The sequence below is a fragment of the Mesoplodon bidens genome (assembly GCF_964165515.1).
Source record: "Mesoplodon bidens genome assembly, chromosome: X".
Taxonomy (NCBI): Eukaryota; Metazoa; Chordata; class Mammalia; order Artiodactyla; family Ziphiidae; genus Mesoplodon; species Mesoplodon bidens.
The window spans coordinates 126,012,329-126,035,509 of NC_138163.1; the positions used below are offsets into that span (position 1 = coordinate 126,012,329).

At 40.9% G+C, this 23,181-nt stretch overlaps 2 protein-coding genes and 1 long non-coding RNA gene across 10 annotated transcripts in view; 1 reads left to right on the forward strand and 2 right to left on the reverse strand.

Moving 5' to 3' along the window:
* Window positions 1-620: 620 nt before the first annotated feature.
* On the reverse strand, window positions 621-16,135 carry SCML1 (Scm polycomb group protein like 1). Of its 5 annotated transcripts, XM_081223260.1 has the most exons (9): window positions 16,051-16,135; window positions 11,348-11,496; window positions 10,111-10,191; window positions 9,553-9,630; window positions 6,313-6,417; window positions 5,059-5,599; window positions 3,634-3,785; window positions 2,195-2,329; window positions 621-912 (listed from the first exon to the last, which is right to left on the reverse strand). In XM_081223260.1, the coding sequence occupies exons 2-8, from the start codon at window positions 11,375-11,377 to the stop codon at window positions 2,198-2,200; spliced, it is 1,119 nt and encodes a 372-aa protein (XP_081079386.1). In that variant the 5' UTR covers window positions 11,378-11,496; window positions 16,051-16,135; the 3' UTR covers window positions 621-912; window positions 2,195-2,197. The 5 variants fall into 5 exon arrangements, with proteins under 5 accessions (XP_081079386.1, XP_081079384.1, XP_081079387.1 ...); XM_081223258.1 differs by having other exon boundaries at window positions 621-2,329; XM_081223261.1 differs by lacking the exon at window positions 9,553-9,630 and having other exon boundaries at window positions 621-2,329.
* A 1,221-nt stretch (window positions 16,136-17,356) lies between these two features.
* LOC308609564 overlaps window positions 17,357-23,181 on the forward strand; it is an 89,470-nt gene continuing 83,645 nt past the window's right edge. Inside the window, exon 1 of the long non-coding RNA XR_014014310.1 lies at window positions 17,357-19,793. This is a non-coding gene — a long non-coding RNA (uncharacterized lncRNA). The remainder of the gene's footprint in view (window positions 19,794-23,181) is intronic.
* The window catches only part of NHS (NHS actin remodeling regulator), a 339,886-nt gene continuing 336,796 nt past the window's right edge, over window positions 20,092-23,181 (reverse strand). For all 4 annotated transcript variants that reach the window (XM_081223246.1, XM_081223245.1, XM_081223247.1 and 1 more), the window contains one exon: window positions 20,092-21,523. In XM_081223246.1, coding sequence (XP_081079372.1) covers window positions 20,914-21,523 — 610 coding nt within the window. In that variant the 3' untranslated portion in view covers window positions 20,092-20,913. The remainder of the gene's footprint in view (window positions 21,524-23,181) is intronic.

Below are 23,181 nucleotides of genomic sequence, written 5' to 3' on the forward strand. Positions count from 1 at the left end.
GTGTTTTCCAGATACAGGGAAGTCCTTCCCCTCGTTAGTTTTGGGTAGAATGGAAACATTTTTCTCTTCTCTCTGCCTGGTCTCTCCAGACATTGGAGACTCTTGGGTTCTGAGCAGCCTTATCAGGTGAATGGGAAAGACTGTCTTCCTGGCAGGTGCAGGAATCACGATGTTTTAGGGGTCTCTAGAAGAGAGAAATCCACTGAGGTGCAGGCTAATAGCAGGCCTTTGGCATGGCTTTCCTGGCTTTGAGAGGCCTTTTGGGAATTCAGTCTGAGACTACTTCTGAAGAATTCCACCACAGCCAGTTTGGAGGACTCTATGTGGTCAATTGACCAGACTTATTCTGTAAACAAATTTAGTCTTGATTTGGCTGTGTTTCATGGAGATGAGGGTAATTTTAGAGAGGAAAATTTGTTTCAGTGGATGTTAAATTCTAGTTCTGCTAATTGTCTGCATTAATGAAAGTTATTGTGTTAGCCATACTTTTGCCTTGGTATTCAGGATGGAGAGAGAATTCTCTAGTGAAATTGTCCCAGAGTATAACTACTCATGACATGTATCACTGCTTGCTCTAAGTCTTCAAGCAAGTAAAATCAAATGTGAGGCTTTGACATTAATGGTTGCGGTTATTAAACTTTATTATATTTTAAAATCTAAAAACTGTAAAACACAGTATTTATACAAACACCTGAGGACTGTTCAAGTGGCACAGCATCTTCACACAAACAATGTGAAAGAAGGAAAAGTTTAAATTAGAATCTTGTCTTATAACACAAAAGAAATAACACAGACGAAAAAGCCCTTTAAGTCATATACGCCCAGTAAATAGTTGCATTTGCTTATAAAGTACACTTGGTTTTCTAAAAAGAAAACGTACAGTCTTACCCCTGGTGAACATCTTATTGGCATCTGTAACAAATGGATACTAAAATTTAGCACCATTTCTCATAGCTTATAACATTACACTAAATATTATATAACGATGTAATAAATAAAACAACAATGAACATGTTCCATGTGAAAGTTCTGATTTTTAAAATAAAGTTTAAAATGACAAATCAGAACTGATGTACCTTCCAAAGTTTAGTAGGATAAATGGCTCAGAAAGGAAATTAACTAGAAACATTGCACAAGACAGAACTTCCCTGTATGGAAACCCTGAAGTGTGAGCTGAGAGGTACCAGTGATGTCAAACGATGTGCATATGTTTTACAGAATAAAAAAACTCACTATATGTAGAGTTGATCTTTACCTCTGTGGAAGTGTAAAGTGCCATTTTAAATTAAAAAAGAAAAGATTTACTTGTGTGTATACTTCAGATACAGAACAAAATATAAATATGAAACAGTACCCATATGAGGAATAAACATAATAAACACACACACACACATCTTTTAAAAACTTGGACACAGGCATCTTCATGGAGAGATGTGAACAATGAATGCCTAGTTAAATGTTGAAGCTTAGACAAAATAAGGAAGTTTTAAAATAAAACATATTAATTGAAAAGAATATAGTCAGACTCCATCCAACCCACCCTTGTAGTGTAATATCTCTTGCATAAAATGACTATCTACCTTATAATTTTAAAAAACTGGTAAGAACGCTTCATGGAATCTTAAAAGGCTGCTTTTTCTTTTCTTTAAACAGGAACAGGTAAAACATACAGCGAAATAATAACAGAAAGGAAAGTGATTTATGTGGCTATTCCCTTTCAGGAAACTGATAGAACAGGAACAGAACATTGCAGTAACAGACATAAAATAGTTGAGAAAGAGATGGTATCTACAGTTGCATCTTTAAATTCTCTTCTAAAGAAAACTCCTCATGGATTTCCTTAGGGAACCCGTCAATCCCTCCCTGACTACTTTCCCCTTTGGGATTTGGCTGCTTTGGTTTTACATACAAACATTAACCAAAATCAAAGGTGTTTCTCTGTTTCCTGCATGAAGTGTATCTATAAACTATGCAATGAAAATAATGAAAAGATACAAAGACCAAACGACCAGTTTGACTATGCTAGTGCTAACATGTTAAATGGCTTCTAAAGAAGTAGACTGGACTGTCCCAGGGTTCTGTGATTTCGGATACACGGTATTTTAGAGGAACTTTCTACACAACAAAAACTTCTAAGGGCAGAGAAAAGATGGCATTGGTCTCCCTAGAATTAAGTCCAGTCTAATCTACACACTTTTTAAATTGTTGAAGTATCTGTTTTAAGCCTTTCAATGTAGTGGCACAGCTTCACAGCTGTCCCCAGCTTAAGCCCCATGTACTTCATCATCATGTCACTCCTGAGCAGTAGCAGAGCTTTCCCATCAATGTCCTACAGAGAGAAGGAAATTAAAATAATTAATAAAGCTTTCATATTTTATCAGAATGGTTATTCCTTTCTATGTAAGAACATGTAACACCAATTAGAGGGCAGCTCATTCCAGATGTATATTCTCTGAATATGCAACTGCTTGATGGAAACTATTAAAAATCTAATTTGTCCAGTGAAGCATCACTTAATCATCTGTAAATTTGCTTCAAAGTTTAAGAGAAAGGCAATTTAACCTAATATCTTAAAAATGTCCTAAGCATCAAACTACCTAATTTTAAATACCGTGTGTTAAACAAAATACTGCATAGCTGTGACAAAAAGTAAAAACTATGAATGGTAAAAATGAATTTCAGATGGTCATTAACTTTCTTAGAAGGGCTGGGAACCTGAGTATATGTCAGCTGTAAGTGTGCTATACAGTGCTGTCTTAACACTGAAAGCTAATCAGTTGTCGGAAGCTAATTAGATGCTAAAAACTAATTACTGATTTTCTTACCATATTGAAAAGGGTACATCAGATATGTGGGCACTAATTATTTTATTCATTAGGAAACACTATAAAAAACGTTACTTGATAGTCACAAGGTATCCTCCAAATGTAAAAAAGAATTAATTGACCAAATGATGCTGCTGAAGCATATTATTTGGTTTTCACAAGTTCTGGTTTAAAAATAAAACTGTACTGCATCATATATCACTGGCTGAAGGGACCTGAAATCCCTCATAGTACTGCCTTTGTCAGGTACCATCTATACATTTTCTACTAAGTAAAACTAGAAATTAAAGAAATTAGAACTTAAAATTTAGCCCATGATGTTACTTTGTAAATGGCCTAAGGGTATCAGCATCCCAAATCATCAACCATATAAGGTCAGCAGAACTGAGCCAAATGGAATCAGCTGCTGGATCCATCGGGCATCATAACAAGGAGGACACCCTGTCACAGCTGTGGTCACCACTCCTACTCACGGTCCTGGGGCCAAGCAGGGAGCAGGTGGGGAGGAGGATCCTTGTAGCTGTTGTTAGAAAGGAGAAGACACCTGAGAGTGGCCATGCCAAATCATCTTCTCTTGAGAACTCGAAGACTTGTAGTATTTTAGGTACTCGGGTACCCATTTAAAGCACAGATCCAGCCTCCACCCTTTAAGGCTCTAACTTTGGGCAAAGTAAACTTTCTCGCATATGGAAAAATCAGTTGATAGGGTTCCCCCACCATCCACACTAATCAGTATCCAACTGAAGGGCCTGCACAGAGGTCATTCAAAGTCATTACGGCAGGAAAACTGGATCAAAAGATACATTACATGTTGCATGAAGAGGTCGGCGAGGGGGCCTGATATCTGAGGATCTTTATGTTTCATAAACTGTATCACTTCATCCACAGACCAGGTTGAAGGGTCCTTAGAGAAGCCTTGTTTCAGGACACTGGGGTCAGGTACAGCTATATAACTTGGAGCTTCAATGGGGGAAAAAAAGACAAATCATACTTGACCTGATCATTATCGTGAAAGAAGAGATGTTAGGTAGGGAGGAATTGTGTCATTCCTGGAACCTTCTGTGAAGTACCCCAGCATGGACCCAGGACTCCAAGGTAAAATCCAGGGAAAGCCTAGATAAAGATGACCTGAGGATGGCTACTCAGGAATGTCCCACCTGACCTCCCCCAGACAACAAAAGCAGCTTCGGTAGACACCTTAAAGCTTCAAAGATCATAAAACAGACTGAGCAATCTGAGGCCTCTTGGGCCACAGGCAAAATACAGCAAAAGATCTGTTACTTGGGTTAAATTAGGTTAATCTAAGATAACCTATTGCTCTCTTGAGAGAAATTCTTTGAAATACTTCATCTCTGTCTTCTTGGTCTCTCCAGATGAGGTTTATTTTTACTAGCTAATTGCAATGGAAATCCCCAGAATTTAGTTTTATAATTGCTTAAATTTATTCACTTTAATCAATGAATTTCAATAACCCCCATTATCTTTGAGAACCAAATCAGTTCTTTACTGAATCTCTTCCGTGGCTTTAAAGTTCATGTCTCTCAAGGCTTAAATGCGTATCTGAATTTTGAAAACAACAAGACTTCTGCTTAGCTAGGTCAGAAGTAACTTTAACATTACACTGAATACCTCTTTCAAGTTTCACTGCACGGTAATAGATATTTTGGTTGAAGGTTTATGTTTAAAAAAGAAATACGTGAGGCATGAAACAATTTAGGTGCTCATAGCTCAAAACGTTTTAGGTGTGCCGTTCACTACGTTGTACTGAAATTTCTTTGTGTCCAGACAGGTATTCATTTACCCAGCCAGAGTCCTCGACTCCCTAAAGTTAGCCTGTGGTAACGGAAGGGGCTTGTGTAATTCGCCGGACCGTCAACACAAATTTGACCTTTCCTGTGACTTAGCCTAAAGTGTACCTTTTCTCTCCTGTCATCTGGGCTCTGGCCATTTTAGGAGCATTTTAATTATTTACACAAGGAAAGGGTAAAGAAAGACAGAAGATAAAAGAACTCACAATGGGATCATGATGAGGATTAGCGGGGAAGAGGTGTCAGTTGACGGGCACAGTGCAGGCACATCATAGACACTCAAGAAGTCTCAGTCATCGTTCTGAGCGCTGCCCCAAGCTAGCCCTCAAGATGGGAAAAAAAAAGCTTCCACAAGCTTGCATCAAGGGTGTTGAGGAATATAGGGTAAATAATGCTACTTGTAACATGTGTCAGTTCACACTCACCGAAGCCGGTCGGGACGTAGTGAGGTGAGCCAGCGGGGCTGAATCTCTCGTTTTCCGGTAAAGCTGGGTAGGCCATCATGTCAGGGTTACGTGCTGGACTGCGTTCACCCTGGGTCACCATGGTTGCAGGCTTGACTGCAGTGGACTGGGTGGCTAAGAAAAGACTGCAGGTGTTGTAGGCCTCTGGACTGTGGTAGCTAGGACTGGAGCAGCCCTGCAGGGGGTTCTCGGGCGAGCAGCACTGCTGGTGAGAATGCGTGGGGATCCTCGGGCTCAGGCTGACAGATTGCTCCAGATCCAGAGCCTCGTGGGACTGAAAAGAGTCTCCTAGATGGCTGCTCTTGGAATCATCTTCCGGCTTTTGTACTGGAATGGTGGGGCTGCTCTTGGAATCATCTTCGGGCTTTTGTACTGGAATAGTGGGGCTATGTCTTTGAGGGTAAGAGGATGGAGAGAGAGACTCCTTCTTCCTCATTTTCTGGTATTTGATCTTTTTAGAAAGCAGGTAACTATAATTTTTATATGCATATCCAAATGGCTTCTGAAATGACACAAACCCAGCATAAACCAACTGTGAGTGAGTGAAAGAAAAAGGAAATAAATAGTAAATACATTCATAATTACTTTCCATGGAAGATTGCTTTATATTATTAAAGATAAATGCTCTATTTTCATTACATGATTTCTATTTCTCTTCAACCCTACATTTTTTTTTTTTTAAATTTATTTATTTATTTATTTATTTTTGGCTGTGTTGGGTCTTCGTTTCTGTGCGAGGGCTTTCTCTAGTTGTGGCAAGTGGGGGCCACTCTTCATCGCAGTGGGCGGGCCTCTCACTGTCATGGCCTCTCTTGTTGCGGAGCACAGGCTCCAGATGCGCAGGCTCAGTAGTTGTGGCTCACGGGCCCAGTTGCTCTGCGGCATGTGGGATCTTCCCAGACCAGGGCTTGAACCCGTGTCCCCTGCATTGGCAGGCAGATTCTCAACCACTGCGCCACCAGGGAAGCCCCAACCCTACATTTTAATTGCACTTTATATATTATGGTTACAAACATAAAAATATCCATTGTCATACATTTCTCAAACCTAAATTTCAGCATTTTTCCGGCAGAGGTTTACTCTCCCATCTGCTGCTACAGCAAGTATAGATCAGCCTTGCTCATCTCACAGTAATTAGTTCTCTCTCACTTCTGACTGGCATCTTTAGAAACCAGAGGTTTATTATAGTTGTGAAAATATTTTTATAACACTTACACGATTTTGCCACCATGACTTCATATGAAAACGGTAGAGTTTTTTAACCTTTCCATGAATAACATCAAACTTCTTATCCAGGTTTTGAACAGCATCATAGATGACCTATTATAATACAGAGTATTAGTAGTTTCTACTTCAAAAGGAAAGGAACATAAAAAGTACCATTAAGCCAAAGTCAAAGTTTGAAAGTTTTCAAGCCGTCAGAAATCTCTTGTTTCCCACTTGATGCCTGGCTGTTGGTGACCCAGAGCCGAGCTGGCTGAGATAAGACACCCCAACCTCCCACTCAACGACTCCATGTCACACAGGCATTTTAAGAAGCTTGAATACTGGGAAGTAAATGTACCACAATTCCTGTGAGCCATCACATTTATGATGGAGTCATTTTACATCAAGGAAGGTGCTATTTTAGGAAAGAAATTTTCAAATCTGCTAAAAGGCCAAAGAGCCTCTTTCTATATAATGATGGTATAACCTAATAGGCAGTGAGGGGTCCACTCTGGAAAGAACAGTGAGCCAAATACAACAGATGTGACCTTTAGCTTCAGAGTATTTTAAAGTCACGCAATTAACAATTAACCTTACAAAACCTTTGAGTATGCGGCCCCTGTATGCCAATCAAGTATGTGACTGATAAAACCGGAGAATTCTTGAAATACACAGAAATTTCATTCAGGCAAAAATACACGTAAAAGGCCAGAACCATTACATCATTCATTCAAATAAACATTTATTGAAGGCCTACCACCTGTGAGAACTCCTTTGCTAGATGCTGGGAACGTGGGCATTAAAAAGAAAAAAAAAAAGAAAAAGGAAAAAAACAGCTCCTACCCTAAGGAACTCCCATTTTAGCTGGAGAGAGACAAGTAAAGAGACAAGGTCAACAGAGAAAGTGATCGGCAGCCTGGAGCAGTGGATTTCAGTGTGCTCCGTGGACCAGCAGCATCAACACCATCTACTGGCTTGTTGGAAATGAAAAATCTCCCACTCAGATCTACTGAATTGGGAACTCTGAGATCGAGGGCAGTGACCTGTGTTTTCACAAGCCCTCTAGGTGATTCTGATGCACGATGAAGCGTGAGACCCGCTGGCTCTCAGCCCTGAATAACTAGCACAGGCTCTAGGGGAACACAGTTGGGTTTAAGTTACTTAACTTCTCTGTTGTTCAATTTCCTTATAAATAGAATTGGGATGAAATCCTCTCTCAGTTCTGTTGAGGACAAAACAACATGCTACAGTATTAATACCAACATAATAATAATAGTACATGATGACTGGTCTGATAGTGCTCAGTCACCTGTTAGTATTATTATTGCCACGATACAGATAAGAACAAGAGGCTAAGCGTGCACAGAAGAGCAAGACCTAATCCAGGCTGGCAGTCGTGGCAGGATTTTCGAAGAAGGAGGTATCTGCGTTGAGAATGAAAAGATGAGAAGGTGTTCACTAGGTAGAGATGTACAGAGCATACAGGGCAGAAGGAGCAGTATATTCTAAAATACCCAACAAATTAGGAGTATGGGATTAACTGATATAAACTACTATACATAAAACAGATAAACAAGGATTTACTGTAGAGCACAGGGAATTATACCCCAAATCTCATAATAACCCATAATGGAATATAATCAGCCAAAACCCCAAATTACTATGCTCTACACCTGGAACTAACACAATATTACAAATCAGCTATACTTCAATTAAAACAATTAAAACAGAAATTAAAAACACCCAAACAGAAAACAGGAAGTCAAATGTTTAGAAAGTGAACATAAATGATGATCAAAGAGCTGGGTTACGATGGGAAGGAGAGAGAGAGGATGACAGCTATAGAGGGATGGGAGGCACAAAGTGGCTTTTTTAAACCTGTGGGAGAATGACTATGCTGAGAGGGATGGAGACAGAGGCTGAAGACACAAGAGACAGGGGGATGAAGGGAGGTGTCTGAGCACAGGGCAAGAGGGTCAGATGCAGAAACCAGCAGAGGTGTTAGCCTTACAGAGGAAACACTTTTCCCACTCCAGTGGTCGGGAAGGAGGTCGTCAGAGATGGATCCAGGCAAGTGTGAGGGCTGTGGGGAGAGGAATCAGGACTCGGAGGGGATTTCTGCACCACACCCTCCATTTTCTCCACGACATAAGAGTACAGGATCGGGGTTGTCTGAGGATCACCAGTCCCCAGTGGAGGTCCTCCCCTCTGCTTCCCAGCCTGGACAGGGCTGGGGTTTTACTAAAGGGGGTGCTAGGCGAGGATTAAAAAAGAACAGATGGAAGGGCTGCACCGTGTGGTCTAGACTGGTAAGGGAAGGCGCTGAAGAAAGGAGGGAGCTAGCACATTAGGAGAAATGGACAGCATCCCTTAGCTGTGACTTTGGAACCTGGGCATGTCTTAGCGGAGATACTCTATCCCAACACATCTTGCACAATCGCTCAGAAGGCCCTGGCAGAGCAGTGTCAACCCAGTTCATCGTGGATGCTGATGTAAAGCAAGCAGGGGAGAGCACTGTTCAAAAATCAGAACTCCCTACGTCGTCCCTGCATTCCCACTCTCTGTACATCTTCCCCGGAAGACAAGACACGTTCCCTTTAAGTATTCCACTGCTGTTCTCTATAATGATAAGGACTCCCATAAACATTTTTTACTTTTCAAAGTATGTTCATTGTATTCAAGAAACTTTTTTATATGTTAAGAAACATGTATTTGTTTATAAATGTTCATTGCTTCTAGGGTATGCCGCTCACAAAATCCTTGATAATTACATACTTCTATCAGTCTCCACCAACACGTCAATTTTTACAAAATCCCCTCAAAACTATGAAAGACAAACTCTTTAAAAAGTGGTGGGCTGCCCTTTTGTTTCAGTTGAGATATCTTGACATGCATTTAGGCACATATTAAGTTTTATCCAAATCAGCCAACTTCCTTTAAAGATTTTGTAAGGGAAATTAATTCAGTATTGAGCAATTTAGATGAAGGAGACATAACTATTATACATTTGATCAGTTAAGGGCTTTTACAAAAGGCTATGAAACCTCCATATTGCTATTGCAAAACTTTCACCTGAAGATGCTATTCTAACTAGAAATTGTTAAAAAAAATCATCACAATGAGAGCGATAATCATAAGCAATTTGATACAGCAAAATTTCAATTGTACACCTCTTTATATGATATAAAGAGAATTTATTTAAGCTTAATATTTTAGAAAACTACATTTGAGAGACAGAACTTTTTGTACCTGGCAGTGAGTAAGGGTATCCCGAACTGTTTTTTGTTGCTCTTCGTTGTAGGATATGTTAGACATAACACTTCCCTGCTGATATTTTAAAAATTGAGTAGTTAATACTTTACTTCTATGAAAGTCAAACTTGAACAGTAAGTGGGGAAAAAACACTATTTATTTACTTGTTTTTATTTTTCACTAACTTTTCAAAGAGTTTCAGAAATATTAATCTAAAGCAGAGACAAAATAAAAAACCTCATGTTGATATGAGAATGAAAATGATCACTGCTAATTAAGAAAGGGATTAAGGAAAGAATTTATTATATCAGAAGGACAGGGGTTTAGAGTTTTGCACTGAAAAAATGAGTAAAAACGGCTCTGAGTTTTCTACTCTACAAGGAAAAGAGAGAAGTGAAATGGTTAATTGCTCATTGTCTAATGAAAGGAAGCAGACAAATACAGGAGAGACTAATATTTTCTTGAGTGTGAGTTTAGAGGAACTCTATGAAGAATTTTTTCTTTAAAATGGTCAAGTGTTAATATATTTGGCAAATGGCAACTAACATTACTTACATTATAGACATATGCCGTATGTGGTTCATATGCATAAAGGTCAATGTTATCATCATCATAAGTTGAGATTCGTGTTCTTATCTAAGGAAAATTTATTAATAAATTAAAAGGAAAGATGATAGAACTTAAAGAAAAACTGAGGACTTCAATTTCACTTAAAAGAAGCTCCAAAAGCCAATCTGTGATATCAAGGGACCTTTGTAAATACTATGACTGTAGGAAAAAATGCCCTTCAAAAAAGTGTTTTCTCATTAACTTAACCACACTTAAGACATCGTTTTCCTCTTGTGTACCTCGGGGTAGAAAGACTATTCTTCTGGTAATTTGGCACCAGAACTGCTGTAAAAGCAAGTATTTTTAACTACAAAGGATCCTGTTCATGGCTTTTGATTTTTAAATAGACCAACAGTACCACTCCGTGGACAAAATAGGAAACACTTAAGCACCTATCTTCCCCCCCCCACCCCGCCCCCGCACTTGGAGGCTTGTGGGATCTTAGTTCCTCCACCAGGGATAGAATCTTTTTTTTTTTTTTTTTAAAGTTTATTTATTTATTTTTTTAATTAGTTTCTGCTTTATAACAAAGTGAATCAGTCATACATATACATCTGTTCCCACATCCCTTCCCTCATGCATCTCCCTCCCTCCCACCCTCCCCATCCCACCCCTCCAGGCGGTCACAAATCTTGAGGAGTCGGAAGCACTGAACCACCAGGGGATTCCCCACACCTATGTTTCTTGATAGATTGATCTCTAAATCACCTAAAACACTTTGGGGGAATAAGACAGGGCATAAATAAGTAAATAGACAGTAAACAGCCATTACATTTCATTTAGTAACTCTTTATTCTAAGAATGGACTATGAACTATAGGAATAATTCTAAACATACATAGAAGTATGTATGTTTCAAAAGACAAAGTAATGTGGAATTGGGCTATATATTAATACTTATAAAAATATACCATGTTACCTTTGTATAGGGCCCTATGCTTTGCAAAGTGCTTTCATATAATTATGTGAAGAGTCAGAAAAAAAATGACTCTTGGTAGGTAGTTAAAATTTAAAAACTTGCACACAAATGTTCATAGCAGCTTTATACATCACTGTCCAAAACTCATGAACTGTATATTTACGATCTCTGCATTTCACTGTACAAAATTCAATTCGATTTAGAAAAAAAAAAATAGAACACAAGGAAAAGAACAAAGACAGATTTTCAATTATGAAATACAAACCACATCGAATTCACCGGAGCAGCTAGACATCTTTTTTGTGCAACCAGAGCAACTCCGCTTTCTCTGAGTTGGGCCTAATTATTTTTAAACTTGCTGGAGGGTTATTTGCGAAACTGCTTGGTCACCTAGGACTGGTAAATCTTCAACTCCTGAAAAGCAACGCATAAAAAAGTTACTTCACCCACTTACTGCCTTAATAAACTTAATATGGATATGTTCTCAGAATACCAACTCAAGTTGAATTGGAGTCCTGGCTGAAGTTTAGAGAGCGACAGAATGAGAATTCTTCCATTAGTGATTTAGAATAACCCTTTAAAAACTGAAGGGCATTATTGCCCACGTTTAGGAATAAGAATCCAGATCAAACACAGTTCCAAATTGTGAAGCGGATGCTCCACAACCTCAAGGCTACAGAGTAAGTGCTGGAGACAAATGAACAACAGAGCATGAGTCCTAACTGCTTTTGTCAAGGAGCTCAGAAGCTTTTTACTCAGGGTGGCTGCGGGCCTCCAAATGTGAGTCAGGAGTCTCTTCTGGCTTGGGCCGCCCACCACGGTGCGGCCTGGAAAGACCACTAAAGACATCGCCTCCTGCCCTGCTCGGTGAAAACTGGGTGAGATTACGTCTGAGGTCATTTCAGCGCTAAGATTATGATTGCTTCCGTAGTTACATTTTACATTAAACCTAAAGGACTGTATGTGAAACATAAGCCACAGACTCCTGTAGAATTATGTAGGCTCGGCTATGGGTCTGAGTCATTCATCTCTGCCGCCAGGAGGACACTGAGTGCAATGCTGTCGTATCATATCTTGTAGTAGGTTTGAACGCTGGCATCACAGTACTGGGAGGGGCGCTAATGAGAGAGCTAGGTTCCATCACAGTACTGGGAGGGGCGCTAATGAGAGAGCTAGGTTCCCTTTATCCAGCCTGAGCCAGGGCAGGAATGAGGCGGAATGAAGGGAAAAGTAACTCTCAAGTTAGACAAATGCAGTCTAATAATGTGGAATAAATTCAAGTTATTAAATACCTCCAATTTGAGCTGTAACTTGAACCAAATTTTACTCTTTTTTTTTAAGGTTTTTTTTTTTTTGGCTGCTTTGGGTCTTCGTTGCTGCGCGCAGGCTTTCTCTAGTTGCGGCGAGCGGGGGCTACTCTTTGTTGCGGTGCGTGAGCTTTTCATTGAGGTGGCTTCTCTTGCTGCAGAGCACATGCCCTAGGCGTGCGGGCTTCAGTAGTTGTGGCATGCAGGCTCAGTAGATGTGGCACGCAGGCTCAGTAGATGTGGCACACGGGCTTAGTTGCTCCGCGGCATGTGGGGTCTTCCCGGACCAGGGCTCGAACCTGTGTTGTCCTCTGCATTGGCAGGTGGATTCTTAACCACTGCGCCACCAGGGAAGCCCTCCAAATTTTACTTTTTTAGACTATGTTTATTTTTTCTGATTATACAACTAATACAAGTTATGAATACTTAAACTGGTGTTTTCATACAAAGGAAGACTACACAGCTATGAGAATAAACCAACTATTGCTACACACAACGAGGAGGACACATCTCAGGAATCTCAAAACTACAACCTTGAGTAAAAGCCAGACCCAGAAAAGAACAACACTGTACGAGCTCAAAAAGAGGCAAAAGTAAAAGAAGTCTTTCTAAATTAATACCTTTAGATATACCGTAGTCACTTCAATTTCTTCATTTCCTATCTTGCAAATAGGCGATGATTTATTTAACTAATCCCAAGTCATGGATATTCAAAAGTCACTCCTCAAGTCTTGCTCTTACAAAGAACACTGCAGAGCAGGCTCCCACCTCTACTTGAACTCACACAGAAAAAGAATAGTGAGTTAAAGTTTCCCAACTCTAGGGACCATTTCTTATACTCTGACTGTATTTCTAACAACTTTGTTTTAGAGATTTAAATATATAATTTTTCTTTAAATTTGAACTATACCACGAAGTATAGATGACAGCATCTAACAGATTTTACTGTTTACTCTGTGCCAGGCAATGTTCTAAGCACGTGATGTATGTTAATTCATTTAGCATTCCTGACAACCCTACAGGGCAGGCTCTATTATCATCCCCATTTTCCTTAAGAGAAAACTGAGGCAAAGAGACTTTAAGTAACTTACCCAGGTCTCATAGTAAGTAGTGCAGTACGACTCCAGAGTCTATGCGCTTTACTTCTTTCATTATTAAAATCACCAGGAATCCCTTTTCGACCAAGAACAAAATAAAATCCAAAACTACTACCATGGCCTACAAGGTCTTTACAGTCAGGTGCCTCCACACTGCTCAGAGGTCACCTCTTATCACTTGTCCCTCTGCTCTAAGCCTAAGATACTTACTAGCTGGCCTTTTATAAACAAAGTGTGCCAACCATTGTTAGAGACTCTGACAGACAATTCTCTAATGGCTTAATTACAATGCTGCTAAAACTCGGCTGCAGACACAGCCAGCATACATGGAGTCTCCCAGCAGACGCCCACCTGGTACCTCTCTCTCTCTCTCTCTCTCCCCGGGACACTGACAAATCAACACGACCTTGCACTCTTTGAACCTCTTTGCCTGCCATGTCCCCCGCCCTCAATACCCTGTACCCCACAAGACCGCTCTACGTAGGAGACGCAACTCAAAACTTCAAGGCTTCATTCAACTTCCATCTCCACAAAGCAAAGGTGCTATGTCACCCCATCTGGAAGTGACACTGCTCTCCCAGAAGTACCAGAATACTCACACTTTAACGCTTTTAAAACAATTGTCACATGTTGGCTAGTTACAGGAGAGGCAACATCAAATAGCACTAAGACCTTAGGGTTTGGGTCCCAGCTCCTCCACTTACTAGCTGTGTGACTCTGGACAACTTACTTCTCTGTGCTTTTTAAAAAAATCTGTAAAATGGGGATAATAGTACAAATCTTATAGAGTTATGAGGACTATGTGAATTAATATATGTCAAGTGCTTAGAACAATGACTGGCATAGCAAAGGCACGCACTCTTGGGTGCTATTATTTTATTATTTGGGTAGTCACGACATCCTCCCAATGAATCTATTTGTCATGGAGCACATGGACTGCAAATTTTCAGGATCATAACATGTAATTATCACTCACATTGCACCCTTCACTGCAGATACAGCAACCATTTCCCTTAAATGAATTTTAAGTAGCAAGGCACTGTGCAAAGAACTGGGCTTTAAGAAATACCTGAATCTGAATCTAAATCGCAAAATTTGCTATTTTGCTTTAGGCAGGGATTTAACCCCTCTGTCTCTCTATTTCTTAACCTGTAAAGTTGGAATAATAGCTACTTCACAGGGCTGTGTTAAGACCAAATGACAGTTAAGCACTCAGCATCATGTCTGGTTCCCAGCAGGCAACGCATAAGTTTTAGTTCCCCTTCACTTCTTCCCTCAAGGTAAGTAAAGTTTCTGCAACATTTTCTTAGAGACCAACGATGACTAGATTATGCGAAATTAATATAATTCGTTGAATTCAAAATCCTGCAAAAGAAGTTTACTTAAGGTGAAGCTCATTTACATCTTACCACAGGAAAACGTAAGAACAGGAAACCACCTGGTTTTTAAAAAGACACATTTTAGACATTAAAGACATTTCAAAGACATTTTTCAAAAGTCACTTGAGGATTCTGCTCCCAGGGTGTAAGGCATTCACTTGACATCAACTTATCACGACGACGAGGGATGAAAACGGCGTTTCACCCAAAAACCACTACAAGGAATACTCGGCAAAACAGGGCAGATTGCAATAGCCAGACTCCTCCACATTTTTTTAAAAAAACAAGACCGTGTCAATACACTGATCACTTTCTAAAAATCCTGTCAGGACTCTCAAAAGCAGCCGTATCAAACTTCAGCGGCTACAGAGTCGGCCAGACGGGGGGGGGATAATGCCGTCCAATCTGTATCCCCATCACCCATCAGGGAATCGAGCCCATGCCCTGCTTTATAAAACACCGTGCAGAAAAGTTGCTCGTTAAATCACGATTTGTAAACATTAAGCCAGTTTAAAACTCTAGAGCAGTCCGCCTTCAGGGAGAGCCAGGTAAAGGGGCGGGGGGGGGAAGCGATCCCCAAGAGACGAAGATATCAAACTACCGTGCTCAATACACATCTTTACTTTGTTTAGCCTCGCGTACGTATTTACAACAGTGAGGCTGCACTGTCTTTGATCAATCGCGGTTACCATCGAAGCCTCAGAATCAACGTTTGCATCTCAAAAAATGTTACAACGAACCAACTCGCCAGTTAATAGATTTTCCAAACTCAAAATTCTAATAAGTCTGAGAGCCTTGGTCGTTCGTCGCCCCCTCACCCAACAAGGACTCTTCCTTGGTGGAAGAGTGAAAAGGATGAAAAAGGATCAGCTCTTAGAAAGTCGGCACAAACTACTCAATAAGCGGCCACATCTCAAGCGCCTATGCGCTGGCATCCCGGGAGGGGCGGTGGGAACCACCCCGAATCATCCCAAACCACCCCAACTGCAGCGCGGCTGAAATTCCAGCGTAGACTCGGTGTTTCCGAAAAGGCAAAAACCCTTTCTCTTTCCTCAGGCAAACCCTCCTCCCCCGCCACCCCGCTCCGGAGCCCCACAGCCGTGAAGTAAAATCGCTCCTCGCCTGCTTCAGGCGCACACCTAAGACAAGAAAGTTCAAGGGAAGAAAAAGTGCCACTTGACATACCTTTGCTGGCGCCAGAGCCCGCCAAATCGGCCTCCGGAGGGCGCGGGGAGCAGGTAGCGATGGCGCCTCTCCCCGGGCGGCGACCGATGTAACGGTTATCACTACGCGACGCGTGAAGTGTTCCTCGCGCCGGAAATAGGGCCCGACCACGTGACGCGCCGGCCGCAAACCCCACGGAAGCTGAGGCGCGCAACACTCGCCAAATACTTTGGTCAACGGCCGGTTGCGCGCGTGGGAACCTATCAGCGGCCGCTGCAGGACACGCCTGGGCCGTCAGCCGACCAGTCCAGCGGACCTCTGAGCCGTCGCAGGGGAGCGGGCGTTGCTAGAGCGACTGCCAAGGGGAGAGGCTTTGGTTCCCTCCGCGCGGCCGCACTTCCGGCCTCCGAGCCTCTGTAGCTTGCCGTTGTTCGCGGGGGCTGGTGGGATCGGAGCCCCGTGCTAGACTGAAAACACGAGCCTCTAAGGCTGAGAGGGGTTTAGTGCGGCTGCGCAGGAGCGCCGGCGTGCGCGACTCATTCTGTGGTGGTGCGGGTTTAAGGAGGCGGCTCTCGGGAGTGAGGCGTTTAGGTGCGTGGCCTCCCCACTCTCGGTTAGTTCTTTGAAGCTTTTTTTTTTTTAATGTAATTCCCCCCTTTCCCTCCTCCCTCCCCGTCCCTCTGTGACACACCACAGATGTCGACAGTCTCAATCCTAGGCGTGCACGTCAGTGCTGGAATTCGAAGGGGGAGGGAGCGGGAGCGGGAGCGGGGCTTTAGCAATTGTGGTTTGGTACATACCGGGAAAAGTTATTTTAAAAAGTTGTTATCTCTCCACAGGGTGAGGTAACACAGACCTTGGAGGCAGATTTGCTGGGTTTGTACCCCAGCCCCAACAGTTAAGCGCTCTATGGCTTTGGGCAACTCAGGTAAATGGCTCTGTGCTTCAGTTTCCCCATCCGTAAAATGGGCACAACGAGTGGGGGGGTGCTTCATGAGTTAGAGTAGGTAAAGCACTTAAAACAGTATCTGGCACATAAATTTGCGTAATAAAGGGTACATGGCATTACTTAGTGGCACATCGAGGTTGCTCATCTCAGGAAGGAGGCACAGTCTGAGGAATTATCAGAAGCAAAGCAGATAACTTTAAAGTAAAGCCATAAATATTTTCCTGGCCTGGAGACGTACAGGAAAGTATACTGGACATTGGAAATGTATTCTTTCTTCTCTCAAATACAAAGCAAGATTGGAGCCGGTTTCAGAGACAGTGTTCATTATTATCATTATTATTTTGCTCATACTTTTGCCATAGCAGTTCCCCTCCCACATGTGCACTCCCCTATAAAACACTTGCCATTTGTGAAACCCCAGGAGCGCAATTACATGGCAATGAATAGAGCAGCCAGTTGTTTAATTGCAGTCACGTTTATTTGCAGTTTCTATACACACTTTCTAGGTAATCAAACTTTTCTGGTACATTTTTTTTTGAGAGGGGTTCACAATGAAACTGTCACCATTTTTACTAAAAATAAATACAAGACTTAAGTGTTGCACAGCTCTAAAATATACAAAGGCTTGAATTGAATGTAAACGTTGAAAACACCTTACAAAAGAAACCGTTTTTGCAACGATTTAAAAAGTTCATATTTACAAATATTACAAAAATACAAAATGGAGGCAAGTCCATAAACCATGGTCTTTCGGCCAGCATGAACTGGTTCTAGTACCAAGAGAGTTACACTGTAACCTTCCTCATAGTTGTAAATCTTTGTCATGATCTAGTTCTTTCAGTCTGCCACCACTGCAGCAAATGTACTCACTGAACTTTGGCAAGAGCAAACAGTGTGTTTTGTTTGCTGCAACTAGTCCATGTCCTCTGCTTAGCCAAAAAAAAATCAAAAAATCAGGAAAAAAATTTCCCCCACACAACATAGACATGTTGTATAAACACAAAAGAAGAAAAAATTAGCATCAGTGCAAACAACAGAAGAAAAGTTTGGGTTGATGTTCCTTACAATACCTAATGTGTGTACCCTGCTTTAAGACGGCAGTGATGTTGAAGACAACCCTCTAAATCTTGGTCTTACGTGCTATGTGATGAAGCCATGTAAAATTACTAAGGAATTTCTTGCCTTTTTTTTTAAAAACTCAGTTTGTTACTCAGTACTCTTTTCCACAGTGAATTTTAAATCCATCTTTATCTGTTTTTTTTTTTAAATCTGTGAAATATAAAATAGAGAAACTCTGCTATAGATTTTTAGAGTAAACAAAATAAGTAAAACTATATTCTAAGGGTTAGTTCTGTGATCATTACATATAGACGGTATCTTATTGCCTCACAATTCAAGTCAATATGTATTTTAAAATATATATAGTACCATTACTTAAATTAATGTCAATAATAAGGTGACATATTTGTTAAAGCCAATTTGTGTGTTTTCTGTTCAAGATTTAGAATCACTTTTAAAGCCTACATACCTTTCTTTACGCTTAAAAACCCCCTAACTACACAAAAGCCGTACTGCAAACGAGCTGCTTTTATGAAAATTACAAAAAATCACCTATTGTGACTGGAAATGACTTTTTTATTGCATTTGTCTAAAAACCTTACTTTTAAAAGTTTTCCAAGTGTACTTTTCAAAGTATGAGAAAAAGTTATTCATGTTCCCATGTGGTGTCAAACCATGCTGGTTTTCTTAACTAATGGGTTCCAATGAGAAATGATGGTCCATTTTTTTCAAACCCCCAAACATTTTTCTTTTAGTAAAAAGTATAACACTTCGTAAATGTTCACATGTACGCTTTACCAGGTAGCTTATCTATCCCTGCACAAGCACACGCTCTCACACACACACACACTCTCACACTCTCCCTCCTCTACCCCGCCACCCCCAGCACCCATTTTACATACAAGGATGACAAGAAATTAAGAAACACAATTTGATAGTGAAAACAAATAGGAGAATAAACCAGACGTTTTTTTTTTTCTTTCCAAAGAAACAAACAAAAACCCAACAGCAATCAGATTCTGTAATTCTCACTCTGTAACATCTTAAAAAGTGTTTCTATTGAAAGATAGCATCTTCTTAGACCAGGCTTTCTCCTTCATATTGCATGAACTAAACCAAAACCACAAATCCCCTTTCACACATCCTACTTTCCCAAATACCACTTGCATAAGCTTAAAGCCAGCTGCTTATCAATTTCTTGGTAACTCTGGTATGTTCTATCACTCTAATCACATTCTATTCTTTTATAGGCCGTATTCCTTCTTAGTTCTCTACTTTCTACCTTCTCCCATTCAAAACATTCCAAGTACATAGCTGCTTATATTTCCGACAGATCGTTTCAAACATTAGTATCAGTTCATGTCAAAATCACAGGTGTAAAACCCATTTGCAGATTTCAACTTGTAACTACATTTTTTTTCAGTTTTAAGACAAGAAAATTCAAGTAATTTCAAGTAATTCAGCTTGTTTCCCTGCCTTCATTTTATCAGAGCACTTGCCCTGACATTTCCTTTCCCACCCACCACCCTCCCCTTTTGCCATCAAGCAGATAGAGTAAAATCAGACAAAAACTCAGTTATATGTAGCATTGTGAACCAGAGCTGCTCCCCATTCCCAGTTTAACAGTGAATTTAAATAATGCATATACACATACCTATTTCCCAACTACGTTGTTCACAGTGTCATTTCTGTTAATTTTTAGGTAGCATGAATCTCATCAGCACAGAGAGAAAGCTTCACTGAAAACTCATTGCAGGTACTTACTGATAAATCCACAGCTCTGTGGCATGCCTGTGTTTTATTTTCATTCGTTAAAGAACTTGGAGCTAATTGCTCAACTGTTTAAGGAGTTTAAATATTATAGTCCTCAGATTAGGACTGTTTATGTCCCCAGTAGTGTAATATAAAACATAACCTAAAATTAACTACTGTTTTCCCTACTCATTCTCTTTAAAGCAATCCACTGAAAAATTGAAGTTTAAAGGACACTGTCAAGTACTGTTGTTCAGGGCTTTATGTTGAGAATGATGATTTCTCTCACTGATTTTTTTTAAAAAAAATCAAAAGCATGCTTTTCATCCTGTCCAAATTACCACATGGCAAATCACAGCCACATGTTACCGGTAGTTTGTTTGGTGCTGCAGTTTGTCACAAAAATGGTTAAGTCCGAATTCATTATTTTAAATCACATTTCACTATATGACCTCAAGATTTCCGTTATTTCACCAGTTTAAAATTCTTATTTTGAGGTTTATCACTCAGAAATCATATTGGTGGACATTTAAATATGGTGTTTGATATGAAAATGGTATTCACAGAATACAATTATTACACTTTACTTGTTGTGTTCTATAAGCAGTTGGTGTGGTAGGTAATTGGCCACATGTCCACTCGTCATCCATAAATCTATTTACACATTTTTATCAAAAATATGGTATTTACATGTGTGTAGTTCTTCTAAATTTTGCTTTAGTTCATTTTAATGTAAAAATATACCAAACCTCCAGAGTATTTCATCTTCTTAAGAATTATGACAGTGAGGGCTTTGTTTTCTGAATAGGCAGCTCTGGGAAAACTTTTTCTAGGTTTCATGAAAAGCAGACATTTTCAAATTCTCTATTATCAAAAGGAATGAGATTGGGTAAATCAAACTACCCTAAAGAAAAATATGAAAGACAGTGCAGCTACTTAAAAATATGGAAAATGATCAAGAAAGACCAAACCACCTTCCGTTTCCCCAGCAAATATTTAGGAACTCGTTGGTAAGCGTGATGGTACCCCACCATGTGCTGACTTCTCCCCAGTCTTCCATTCTGTTCCTCCATCCTCATATGACTAAGGTTTTGGCCTCTGACAGCCAGCCTGGCATGGACCACCTATGTTGAGCTCTGGGAGGATCGGTCATCATGTGGGCTCCCATCGGAATTTTCTGTCTCGCCTTCGGAGATGGCCTGCATGGGCGCGTTGTACAGCCTGCAACGGACACTGTAGCGGCTGCTGCTGGCCGCAGGGGGAGCCCGGGAACGTCCAACCCTTGCCGATGCCGGGGTGGCAAAGTTCTTTGAGGAGAACCCTTCTGCATTAACCCGTGGGGAGCATGGAGAGAGGGGGGACAGCGCTTCAGTTCCCGGTGCCCCCTGATGGGCCTCATGGGTGCTTTGGGGGGACTCGGCTGTGAGTTCCCCAGGAGGTTTGGGCAGGATGGGACTCTTCAGGATCTCAGTAGCAGACATACGGTAACTGGAATCCGAGCGACTGCCTTTCTTGAGGAGTAATAGCTTAAACTCTTCATTCGATGTGTTGGACTTTTTGGCATTTCGGTAGATGAGGCCAGGAGACCTCTGGCTGTTTGGGGTGGTCACATTGCTGTTGGTTGAGGTGACAGAACCAGCACTGTTGCTGCTACTGCTGCCCAGGGAAGCTCTAGATTTACTTCGAACAGACATGTCCCCAGAATCTTTTCTTCCAAGTACTTTCCTCTTGGACCTTTTAAGAAAAGGAACAATCTCAGTCCACATACACTTTAATGAAACTAAAAGTGTTACGTCACACTCAGGCATCTCCTTAAAGAGCAGTTTGCTGTACCCTGTCTGATGGGATACTAAGCATTAGGGCTATAGGGGTGAGGATTAAGATACATTGCTTGCCCTCGTAGCACTCACAGACTGAGGGAAATTCTCCAATAACCAGTGGACATGAATTACGTTTTGGAAATGACCATTTCAAATAATGACTAATGTGGAGGCTAGAGGTTCTAGGGGAGGACTTACTGGGAAGTTTCACGAGAGTACAAGAAAATACTGCTCTCTGACTCTTGGTTAGAGTGTAGGTGGTGAAGGACTGTCACTTTTATTCAACCTGTCTCTGCAATACAGGTGAAATCCTCTGATGCCTGGGACTGGCTTCCAGTGAATACCAGGAGAGCAGAGTGGAAGGAGGTGTGGATGGGACAGGACTGGCCATAGGCTGATGGTTGATAGGCTTGGGTGATGGATATGTCTGTGTGTGTGTTTGGCTGGGGGTGGGGGCAGGCAGTGGTGCGTTATACTACTGTGTCTACTCTTAAAATTCCTCCATATAAAGAAATTTCTTACATGACTTCTTGAATAAGTCAGTCCATTTTGGCTGCAGATACCATTTGCCATAGCTGCCCAGGAATATCTGTCTACAGTGTATTAATCAGTAAGCCAACTTTCTGGGGGAGATGGAAACCTAGACCACCTCTGGAGCTCTTAAAGCTCTGTGCACTATAAACTCTCAAGAAAAGAAAATTTTTATTGTCACTGTGCTGCACATAAATAAATAAACAAACAAATTCTGCATAAATGTAAATATAAGATTACCAAACTCTGTAAGTCTACCAAGCCTAGGTACCCATCCATCATCATTATATTATTTCTTCTGATAAATAAACAGGCATAAATTTCGTGAACTTAGTCACTGAGTCAGCATGACTCAGTTCATTGCCACGTACTGGCAGCATGCTTTCTCACCAACCTAAAAACCTGTAGGTTAGAGAAAATGTCAGTTTTGCAATTGGACACCAGCCTGATTTTGGTTCACGGAAAGCTTTGTGGTTGCTATCTTGTGTATGCCAGTGTCTGGCACTCTTAATAGGGTAGGGATTTCAAACTAATGTCTGCTTTTAGCATCTACCATATTCTAGACACAGACATGATATTTTATCATCAAAACTGAATATGTGAGCTATAGGTATCCCCAGTTACAGCAAGGGAAATAGGTACACAGATTTTAACTGACTCAAGACTGGACAGGAAGTGGCAGCATTGGGATTCAATTCCAGGTCTTTCTGACTCTTCTCCTTACATTCTGTCCACTCTTCAAGACACTAGCGTTTGGTTCTTTAACTTCACAGCATTTAATAACTTGTCCTAAGGTTGGGGATAAAAGGGGGTGAGGAGAATATAATCAGGGACAAAGAAAAATAATGATTCTTCACTCTCCGAGTGGAGAGGTGAGCCTGCTAAGGTCTACACAGAATGTGTTTGTGATTGGCTCCTTTAAAAAAAAAAAGTTGTTGAAGGGCAGTGCTCCTTCTTTATGAGAGAACCACATCAACAGAAAACACAGGTTCCCCTAAAAAGTAGGATCCTGAGAAAAACAGTGGTAAGCTGCTTGTAAAG